This window comes from Aotus nancymaae, unplaced genomic scaffold (assembly GCF_030222135.1).
Source record: "Aotus nancymaae isolate 86718 unplaced genomic scaffold, 86718_ANA_hifiasm-v0.15.2.pri h1tg000033l, whole genome shotgun sequence".
Classification (NCBI taxonomy): domain Eukaryota; kingdom Metazoa; phylum Chordata; class Mammalia; order Primates; family Aotidae; genus Aotus; species Aotus nancymaae.
Genome location: NW_026988447.1, coordinates 11746081 through 11758095, shown reverse-complemented (window position 1 = coordinate 11758095; position 12015 = coordinate 11746081). Strand labels below are relative to the sequence as shown.

Below are 12015 nucleotides of genomic sequence, written 5' to 3'. Positions count from 1 at the left end.
CTGATATGTACAATTAAATCTCATTTGATTCTTAATTTGATTCATTTTTATGAATCTAGAATTTACAAAAATTCTATTGAAAGATTCAAAAGTTGTTCGCACATCATTTTTGTCACTGTGATTTTGGTTCAGAATTTCTTGCCCACATGATTACTTTTTTTGTCTGTGATTATAGTAAAATTTACAAAACTCATGAATTGATAAATGGACGTCTTACCTCTTTCAACTTAGGAAATCTTAATACTATTATGGCTATGTGTGGATACTTTGCTATTATTAAATCTTTGGATTACTTTTTCACTACTATAAATTGCACTGTTATGTGGATATTATCTTTGCAAAAATATTTTATAATTTGTTTCCAGTGTAAGTGAAATACATTAGTTGACACAATTTTCTTATTGTGAATTGATTCTTCATTGTACTTCTGTGAAGATGTCTATTAACCTCATTTGTCTTTTCCTGTCAATCACACCTAAAATCACTGGTTTGTTAATATTCTCAGTAATATTCAGTTAGTTGTCTTCTTTTTTTGAGTGGACAAACATTTATGTCAGTATTATATTTTAATATTTTATTTTAATATTTTCAGATTACTCAAAGACTGCCCTGGTTTTGTGTTTACCCCTCGATCAAGGGAGGAACTTCCACCGAACTTCCCCAGTGAAATTCCCGGAATCTGCCATTTTCTGGATGCTTACCAACAAGGAACAAACTCAAAACCATGGTTCCAAAAGAAAAATGTGGAAGATGGCAATGCCAATTTTTTAGGCAAAGCGTCAGGAATAGATTAGCAACCTATATGCCTATTTATAAGTCGTTGGGGTTTGACTCATTGAAGACGTGTAGACCCTCTGAAAGCACTTTAGGATTGTAGATGGCTAACAAGCAGTATTAAAATTTCAGGAGCGAACTCTCAATCTACTTTTTCTCTCATTTAACATAACAAAATGTGTTCACTTCAGTACTTCAGCTCTTCTGTTAAAAAGAAAAAAAAAAGAAACCTTAAAAAGTTACTTTTTGGGCAGTATTTCTGTGATATAACCATCACTTATTACCTGTACTCAAAATTCAGCATCTTGTACATATATCAGATAATTGTAGTCAATTGTACAAACTGATGGAGTCACCCGCAATCTGATATCCTGATGAAATGCCATGGTTATTAAAGTGTGTTTGTGATAGTGTTGTCTTAAAAAAAGGACTTGAATAGAAATTACATTCTTTGACACCGTAAGTTCTTTCAAACTTTCAACTCTGCATTTTATTGCACTTTCTCATTTAACTGTTAGCATATGTTTGAATATACGGTGACCTTTTTGTCTCTGTTGCATTTTCTTCTTTTTTTCTTTTTAGAAAATAAGCAATTAGGGGTTAGATGCAATATGAATATAAAATAGTTCTGTAAATATCAAATATTATTTTTAGTTCTTGAAGTTACAAATACTCTCCATAGTAATGTGTGTTATAACAATAAATATTTCTTTTGTTTGACTTTTTTAAATTCTACAATGGTAAAGGCTATTTTAATTCATATTAGTGATTTAATTCCTATTAATTCATTTTACTATAATGATAGCTAAGTATTCAAGATAAAAGGTTTGTATCTTGTATTAAAATGCAGTAATATAACTCTAATCTAATTTAGCTGAAAGCAACGTGGGAATAAAGTAATGATCCAGAGGACCCACCATAAAGGACATTGGTAGAACATTCACACATGTACACGTACATGCAGGCACACTTGGAACAATGCGGACCTACTTCAGCAGGCGTCTTCTGTTGCCATGATGGGCCATTTACAGTTTTAAGTAGAAAATCTAAGTATGGAAGTAGAAATAAGACTTGTTCTTTTGTGGATATCTCATTTTTCATGAGTATTTGGGATGAACATTTTGGTGTATGTTTATGCACTAAGAATCAAGTTTTTGTCTCGTTAAATATACATATAATAAGTTTTTTTATTCTATTTGAAATATCTTGATTTTTTTTAAGAGACTCAGTATTGATAAAGCAAATAAGGCAGTGACTACATTATGGAAATTTCTGATATTTTTCTCCAGAGCTTCACCTTTTTTCTTTGGTTTTACATAAACCTATAAGCAGCTATGATCTTTTAATTTTAATTATGTCAGTTGAAGTTTTCTGGTGAACTAAATATCTACATTTTGGTTGAGGATAAGGATTTGATTTTTAAAAGCTCAAATTTAAAGTCAGAAAAAGATGAACGTTAAACAGTTTTAAAATCAACATTAGCAGAGCCATAGATATGCTAAACTCTTAATTGGGGTTCTGAGAAATAACTCAGTTTAAAAATTCATTTGTTCCCAGGCTTCCCCACAGTGACGTCAGGAGTAGTTATTACTGATGGGCCTCTAGTATTCCAAGGGTGCTGCTAGAGATGATACAATAATATTGTTTACTAAGTGATAACCCGGTGTCTTACAGGACTGACTCTGACTCAATGAACACTCACCCTATTATTGAAAAGTACCATAGGCCTTGAGAAAGTATAGTTATATCCTCACAAATATATGAAGTTAAATCACTACTTACAAGGAAAATAAAAATGTAAATACATTTGTCTTTCTGGGACTGAACTCTTATGGGGAAATAATAGAAATAAAGAAAATGTAATAGCATAAAATGGAATGTAGTCTTGATCAAACATTTCAGCAGACCTCAATTTGCTAATAATTTGTACTCAAAAAGTTTATAATTCAATTAGAATTCAGAAAGTATTTTCTGTGTTTGTGATGGATTAGCGTATATACAAAACAAATGTGGGAAAATGTATATAATCTTGGTGGAAAGTTGTGTGGGAGTTTCTTGTACTATTCATGCAACTTTTCTATAAATTTGGCATTTTATCTAAATAAAAAACTACCAAAAAAAGTTTTCACGGAGAAATTAAATCATCTGTGATAGGTTCCCCAGACCAGCCTACAAAGGCCCATTAAATATAGAATAATCTGTGGATCTTAAAGAAGATGAACATATATTTCCATGACAGAGTACATATGAAATTCACAATTTAGATGCTAAAACATTTAAGGAATTTCTTTTTTCTCTATCTTATCTGCTTTGAAGCATAGAGATTAGGGAGACACTTTTCAGATCCAGACCAGTGATGGTAGCCAGAGTATAGACCCTGGAGCATAGATTCTTAAAATAAATAAGGGAACAAAGTCAGATCTTGTGAGGTATTGAGGATGGAAAAAGAAGTGGACAAACAGGGCCTGTAATCAGGTTGGGGACTACAGGTACTGAATTATGTTGCCATTTAACTATCCCAAAAATAAGATTGGGTCCCAAGACTGCTTCCCTAACAGACTGTTTCTCCTGAAAATCCAGGGGTTGTTCCTTCTGTTCTGATTATATAGTTTCCATTCATGGCTTCTTGTCCTGTTATTTTTTTGTGTCAAGTGCCCTATATAAATTAGCTCCTTAAACATATTTCTCAAGCAAGCATGGAGTTATACTGAAGTTTTCTAAAGATGTTTTGCATCAAGAAGCAAAGGGAAATACAGAATTAAAATGTTTCTTCCCATTTTGCTTTGCCTTTCTCTATCTATCTAGACTTTGTAAGAAAATGCAAAGCATATATTTAAGAAAACCTTAATACAAATAGATTCATTTACTCATTTTCATTTATTCATTCATCAAGAATTATTGAATGCCTACTATGTGCCAGGAATATTGCTATATTTTTGAAATTTAAAGATAAAGTATGACCCAATCAATCAAGAAAGGAAAGTGAAAGACAAATATAAGACATAATTATAAGATTTTGTGTGAGCGCAAACTAGGGGACTTAGTTTGCGCTTAGAGAATCTGTGCTTAGAGAAGTCTTTGGTCTTAGCGTTCATCAAGCAGAGAAGAGGAAGGGCATGGTCTAGGCAGATAAATTACCACACACAAAGAGATGGGGTCTTGGGGGTGCGCAGCACGTTCTGGACAGTCAGTTGCCTGGGATGAGTTGGGAGGGGGGAGAATAAGGACAAAAGACCAACTGGACAAAAATCACCAAGGGTTATGTGTGTCATGTAGAGGTGTGCCATGATAGTTATTAATGTTACTATTGTAACATTAATATATAGTAATTAATAACTATACATGACACAGCTTTACAGGACCTTAAATAGTTATCAACATTATTACCATAATAGTAATATTAGCTCTAATAAGAGCTATTATTCACTTGAGGCACTTTTTCAAAATAGATCTTACAAAAGAAACAAAAAGAAGCAGCAAAACGAGAATAATTAGATCCATTGGCTTCTGTTTCCCTCTCCAACAGTTTTAAAGCTACTAGATAAGAGAGGGATCAAGTCTTCAGGGAAGAGGATGGTATGATCAGATGTGTGTTTTCCAAAGACTATCAGAAATAGCATGGATAAGGATAGATAGGATGGGTATTTACTTGCACAGGTGACTAAAGCAACATCTGTTTATGGCTCAAGGGAAAATGATTTATTTTATATCCTGGATATTTTGTCACAAGCATGAGCAAAAAGCTGAGATGTCTGGTCTTGGAATTTTATATCACTCTCAAGGCTATTAGTCTTTCAGATCCTTTGACAGGGAGGGAAGAAGAGTTGCCTCAGCATTTTAACTAACTTGTCTGCCAAATATTCTCCCTGATATTTCCAACCACAGCAAGGCAAAGACTTCCCAGCCCTGTCCCAGGTTAGGTTAGAAGAAGGCATGAGATGGAAGGGGGTGATTGTCTGTGGTAGGCCTCACAAATGACAGAGATGAATAAACAAGAGTGTGTAGTCCAAGTGGTGTCTGAGGAATAGACATCAGTTCTCAGAGATTACCCAGCTGGAAAACCGCCCAGATGGAGCTTGACATGCAAAGCCCCAATAAAGTCTAGTGCCATAGAATGCTTTAAATCCACCGTCAAGCCCCTGCTGATGCAAATGTTAGTAGCCCCAAGCAGAACTGGTTAATGAATTACTGCAGTAGTGTTAGGTGCATGGGTTTGACCTACATAAATCATTATTAATAAGTAAAATGGAATCTTTGACACATATTTGTTGAGGAGCTTGTTTGATCACTACCTTTCACTGAACAATAAAACATAGATCATTGATGTCACCTCATTTTGCACTTTGATGCTATTTCAGTTTTCAGGTGATTGTACTTGGACAGTTAAATGAAGGCCGATTTTAAGGGTGCAGAGATGGAGAACGCAGCACGTGTGAGAGGTGGGAGGGCAGAGACGCTTTGCAGTTCCTGTGAGGAGGGACTTACCATCTCCTCCAAAACAGAAATTCAGGGCTGCAGAGACGGTAGGGAAGTGTAGTTCTATTGTCAAAACACAGGCTAAAAGCAGGGACTGCTTAACTAACTAAGCAGAGAAAACCAAATGTCATTTTCAACCAAAATTTACAAACATTAGAGTTTATGGTCTTCATTAGGATACTTTTCAAGACCTGGGAAATATTTGTATCCTTTGGTGGGAAGAAGAAGGATCAATTACTAAAGCTGTAAGATTTCAGTAACAAAGGCAATTAGTCCTTTGTCATCTGTGTTGTCTGGTTTTCTTCTGTTCTTAGCATGTCAGCTACTAGATCTTTGATGAATTGTTGCTCTCCTTTAAATGTTTCTTTTATTATATTGATGGTACGCACTCATTCAGTATTCTTATTTTAAGCCTTGTTAAGCATTTTATTGCCATCTGTATCCTCTCTAAGCAGCTTGGCTTATAACAGCCACACCTGCATCTGTTTTGACTAGCCTGCATAACCCACACATTTTTCATTCAAAACTATCCTATTACCTTCTTATTTATGTCCATTTCTTTTCATATACAGTGTCTGCCAAAATAGTAGCAAAAGCTTTATCAATGTGTAGATTTCAATTTAAAAAAAAACCTAAGCAAAAGGAAAAAAATGTGATATTCTAAAAGCGACACTTCTTTTATCACCAGTACAGTTTTTCCATCATCATAAACTTAGTTTCATTAACATGTTAATATCTTAGATTTAAACATCGGAGTAGAAATCAGGATAAAATTTAAATGGCATATCCAGGACTTAATCTCAGATATTCTGGTTGAAGATAGATAAGGTTGCGGCTGCCTTTCAAGTTTTTTTGATTTTTTAAATTATATAATGTCAGAAAATTAAATCGCAAATGAGCCTTCCAGATTGTGAGGAAAATTACTTGGCTGAAAATGACTTTGCATAATGTCCAAATCTTAAAGTATCTGCTCAGATGTTTGTTTCATCTGAAATGCTGCCAAATCCATCTGTATTGAGGAAACAACTATGAGGTAGTTTCAGAGAAAGCGAAAACAAAACACAGCAAAACAAAAATGCTGTTACAGAAATTGGACAGCCCAATGTGTTAAGTATTACATACCTGGTACAAAAGCAGCAATACTGAAGCTCTCTGGAAAGTTATGGCAATAGTGGTCTAGGATTTCTGGGCCTTTAGAAATAATGATTCCCAGTGATGCAGAGATGTGCAGCATCCAGACATTGTTTAATCACGATGAGCTGCCATCTTGCCTCATTAAATTGTATCTTATAACATAGAAGTGAATGAAAATATATTAGGATTTGGGAATTTACTATTCCTTGACCTCCTTGCACATATAAATTAAAGACGTTCTGGAAAATATGAGGACTTGATATTCACTGCCCTAGAGCACTTTTCTCCAACCTTTTAGATTCCTGCACTCTTTTTAGTAAAATATTGTAGCACAACAACTCTATAGACTGATACATGCTGCTCTCAATCCATATGCTACATATTAGGACAGCTTTTCTAAATGAGCATGAATAGAAATAGAAATTCTAGTGTTTTATTCACCTACCACAGTGAATCATCTTTATATTTTACTTTGTAAAATGCTACAGTTGGCCAGTGAGTCTTCACTTTTAATGAGTCACATGTCACTTTGAGAGCTGGATAAATGATAAAAGACATAAACCATCAGCCCTCCAAAAATGTGCATGTGGACCCACACCAGACACATATACTTCCAGAGCTTGGGGAAACTCTCTAGAATGTACTCTTTGGCCACCCTAGTGAAGCACCATAGACCATATTGTCTAGATGGGACAAAATAATAAATTTTGACTAAGAACTTATTGTTTAGAGAGAGAAAATAGTAAATGATGTTTGAAATGAGAACACAATAAATAACTGACAAGTCTGTGACTTTTGGTTTAGATGAGACCGCTTTTGATTTTGAGGAATGAAAGGAGTTAGGTTTTTGGTCCTGATGTGTAAAATGATTCATGGAGTTTCACATACAGACAATAGTTTTCTTTTTCAGCAAATATTTAACATACTTCTCAACATATTTTTTTGCCAATTTTTGGTAAATATGCATTGCTATAGATATACCAGTTTTTTGGTTATGTTTAGTAACTAATTTCATTTTTTCTCTCTACGTAAGTATAGCTATTGGACCTTGTATTGAAAACCTTCTTTGTACTAACAATCGTCCTTTTATTATTACCTTCATAGTTGCTTTAAATGACACATTTATTTCGAGTTCTACTTCCGGCAGAGTTGCAAAGTCTATCAGAATGTTACCTCCTGTCTCAGAAGTTTGTTAGATATTACTGCCACCTAAATATCGTAATAAAAGTGTTTAAATAAAAATCTTCTTAGCATTTAAAATGAGTTATGTTTAAAAAGAAAAATAAACTTTGAATGAAGAAAAGACAATATTGTCCCAAGTTATGCAAATATATTTACTTTGATGTAGGTCTTGCTACTAAAGAGAGAGAAAATTTCCAACATAACGGTGTGGAAAACGAGGATCAACAACTATTATGTCAGGCATTTGCTCGATACAGGTAAATGTATTCAAAATCCCTTTTCAAAAAGTCATCGTTAAATAATGTACTAGCATAATCAAAATACATTTCTTTCTAAAGCTCCTATTTCCAACAAAACTCATATCATCTATGAAATCAAAAACTTTTTGAAACCTAAATTTGGTAAGAAAATTTTTACTTTTTTTTTTTTTTGAGAAAAAGTCTCACTGTCACCCAGGCTGGAGTGCAGTGGCACGATCTTGGCTCACTGCAACTTCTACCTCCCAGGTTCAGACAATTCTTCTGCTTCAGCCTCCTGAGTAGCTGGGACTACAAGCATGTGCCATGATGCCCAGCTAATTTTTGTATTTTTAGTAGAGACAAGATTTCACCATGTTGGTCAGGCTGGTCTTGAACCCCTGACCTTGTGATCCACCCGCCTCGGCCTCCCAAAGTGCTGGGATTACAGGCGTGAGCCACTGCGCCTGGCCTACTTCTTTATTAAAAAAAAATTTTAAATCTCAGTTTTTCAAACCATAAATAAAGTCAAAACTTTTTTTTAAAAAACACTAACTTTAGGCCGGGCGCTGTGGCTCACGCCTGTAATCCCAGCACTTTGGGAGGCCGAGGCGGGCGGATCACGAGGTCAAGAGATCGAGACCATCCTGGCCAACATGGTGAAACCCCGTCTCTACTAAACATACAAAAAATAGCAGAGCATGGTGGCACGTGCCTGTGGTCCCAGCTACTCGGGAGGCTGAGGCGGAAGAATCACTTGAACCCAGGAGGCACAGGTTGCAGTAAGCCGAGATTGCGCCACTGCACTCCAGTCTGGCAACAGAGCAAGACTGCGTCTCAAAACAAAACAAAACAAAACAAAACAAAACAAAAAATACTAACTTTAGAAATAAAACTGTGCTTGGCTTATCCAAGTGTAGTGGTTTATAGCACAAGCGAGGGGATAAATTTGTCTCCATTACACTTTGTTGGGAGACAGTTTTCTAATAGTGAATTTTACAGCGGGCAGCGGTACCTACTGCCTTTGTTTTATATTATCTTTTCAAAGATGCTTGTATAGCAGGCAGCCTTAGAAGACAGAGATGATGTCTCTCCCAAGGACAAAGAGCAAGCAGGCTTACTGCCCATTTTTAAAGATTTGTGTTTCGAAACTTAGGATTTATCTTCTGCAGTGCAATTCACTGTGTGCAGGTGTAGTTTATTTATTTTCACATTGCTGTGTGGGACCCAGTGAACCAGTGCAAGATAATGCTGATACTCTTGGTCAGGTGCTATAGTTGTGTGAGTCAGTGAAGTTCTCTTTCTCTGACCCAGGAGTCTCGTGTCTTCTGCCAGCATCCATGAAACTGTGGCAGTCTAGCTGGTTAACTTGCAGGTAGAGTAAAATCTCAGACTCTTCACAATTATTGACAGTTTGGAAATGAGGATGGGATGCTGACAGAAACTTGCCTTCTTGGAAGAGAAGGAGTAAGGCTATTGTGAGCTGATTAATGGGATTAGAGGGAAAAGTTCATGGGAATTGATGACAAATATGGTAACCAAATTATAAATCAGCAGAGTGAGAAATGATCCCGATTTTATTGCCTGTGACTAAGAATGAATTCAGAAATGTTACATGTCAAGCATCAGAAAGTAGGTTCAAAGACAATGACCTAAACAATGGCTTGGTTTTTGTTACGTCTCACTGGGTGAGCAGATTCTTTTTCCACTGGGCCATCAGCCTTAAGTCTACTCCTCAAGCCTCAAGTCAACAAGTTAAATTGTTGAGGTTAGAACCGTTGCCTTGGAAAACTCTTATAGGTTGTAACACATAACCATTTTGCGTTAGAGAAAGGTTCTGACCTTCTTCAGACAAGAGTTACAGATATATCCATTTTAAAAACAAAAATTAGTCACGTAATTATTTTAAATGGAAAAATTAAAATTGCACATATTTTTGATATACAACATGATCTGTTGATATATGTATATATTGTGGAAAGGCTAAGTCAAGCTAATTTACATATCCATTACTTCACACCCTGTTTTTTTGGAGCGAACATTTAAAATCTGCTTTTCATCACACACTGAGGTCTGTGGTGGGTGGAGGACTAGAGGAGGGATGGGGGGTAGGGAGTTGGGGAGGGATAACATGGGGAGAAATGCCAGATATAGGTGATGGGGATGGAGGCAGCAAACCACATTGCCATGTATGTACCTATGCAACAATCCTTCATGTTCTGCACATGTACCCCAGAACCTAAAATGCAATAAAATACATATAAAAAATAATAAATAAAAAAATCTGTTCTTGTAGCAATTTACCAGTATGAAGTACATTGTCATTAACTATAGTCACTACACTGCACAATAGATCTCTTAAATTTATTTCTCCTAAGTGAAATTATGTATACTTTGACCAACACAGTGTACATTGATACTGACCACAAAGAAGAAAATGCATGGCCTCTATGAGCAGAAACCAGGTAAGTTATTAGAACTTGACTAGTTCATTCAAGGGAGGAGGATGGTGCATGCATAACGCTTGTTGAGAAAGAATGGCAACCGCTGGGCCGTCTTAAGGCCGAGCCCTTCCTGCAGTCTTTCATGCCAACTTTGGATTCTTTCGGAGATGACAGTCAAAGTCCTCAGAGTGTTTTTCAGTAGGTCCTGGCTTCAATGGGAGCTTTGTCCCTTTTGGAGAGATTTCTCTAGAGCTGACAAAGTTCCACAGAAAGGCATACATGAGGCCTTGTTATGTTTTAAACTATGTCCCCACAGAAGTCCTAGCCTCAAGTACCTTAGAGTGAGTCCTTATTTGTAATACGGTCATGGCAAATACAATGCCTTAAGTTAAGATGAGGTCGCCGGGCGTGGTAGCTCATGCCTGTAATCCCAGCACTTTGGGAGGCTGAGGTGGGCAGATCATGAGGTCAAGAGATTGAGACCATCCTGGCCAACATGATGAAATCCCATCTCTATTAAAAATACAAAAAAATTAGCCAGGCATGGTGGTACATGCCTGTGGTCCCAGCTACTCAGGAGGCTGAGGTGGAAGAATCACTTGAACCCAGGAGGTTGAGGTTGCAGTGAGCTGAGATTGCACCACTGCACTCCAGCCTGGTGACAGAGCAAGACTCTGTCTCAAAAAAAAAAAAAAAAAAAAAAAAAGATGAGGTCATACTAGAGTAGGGTGGGCCACTAATGCGATATGCCTGGTGTCCTTATACAAAGGAGAAATTTGAACATAGAGACACCAGGAAGAACATGATGTGAAGATGAAGGCAGAGAGGCAGTATTAGTTGGATATACCAAGAAACACTAGGTTGATTTTCAGCAAACCTTTAAGATGATGGGTGGGAGGAATGGAACACATTCTTTCTCAACAGCCGCCAGAAGCAACCAACGATGCTGACACCTTGATCTTGGACTTGCAGCCTCCAGAACTAAGAAACAATACATTTCTATTGTTTAAGTCACCCAGACATTATGGTTCTTTATCAAGGAAGCCCTCGCAAATGAATACAGGCATTGACTGTTCTTTGGGCTTTTGATGCCCCTGAATTGGGTTTGCAGTGCTGATGAAAGTGACTCACTAGAGAATGAGAGACTGACATTGTAGATAACTTGTTGAGGCCAGACCTGTAGCCTTGGAAAACTCCTACAGCACTTGCATTTAAATTAGACAAGAACTTAAGTATATTAGATTGATAATGTGGCACCAAATGTCTCAGATTAAGGTGCATCCCTTTATAAAAAATTGTCCTTGTACCAGTCAATCCCATGTCAGGTAACGGGTACAAATCCATGCCCACAGTTGGAATACAATGCTGCTATGGCTGCTTGGTCAAGGAATCCCCAAAGTTGAGACAGAGAGTGTCAGCAATGAGGGCTCTGCCACCTATTAGAGTGTTGGATAGGTCAAATACACTGCAAGTTCATTTGGTTGAGCTGCCCCTGTGTGCTCATAACTAAAAGTAAGTGCTCCTCCTTTATTGATAGAAAGATAATCTCTCCATCTTACCCTTGACCCATCCCTCTCTCTCTACTCTGATCTCAGCTACTTTAAGGAGAGAAATGATTAGGGGCGAGGTCGAGCTCTCCCTGCCTCTAAAAGGAATCAAAGGCCATAAGCAACCACCCAAGTGTAGCAGGGGGCAGAGACTTTGGGGAGGGGAGTGAATTATAATTGTATGCCTCTGTTGTATACTGACACCCAGGGCTCTTGTCAAGC

General features: G+C 36.8%; 1 protein-coding gene across 7 annotated transcripts in view; it reads left to right on the top strand.

Moving 5' to 3' along the window:
- Window positions 1–5103, top strand: part of GUCY1A1 (guanylate cyclase 1 soluble subunit alpha 1) — a 70711-nt gene extending 65608 nt beyond the window's left edge. For 6 of the 7 annotated variants that reach the window (XM_064383795.1, XM_064383792.1, XM_064383793.1 and 3 more), the window contains one exon: window positions 593–5103. In XM_064383795.1, coding sequence (XP_064239865.1) covers window positions 593–794 — 202 coding nt within the window. In that variant the 3' untranslated portion in view covers window positions 795–5103. The remainder of the gene's footprint in view (window positions 1–592) is intronic. The other variant, XM_064383796.1, reaches the window with a different exon arrangement.
- Window positions 5104–12015: the final 6912 nt, after the last annotated feature.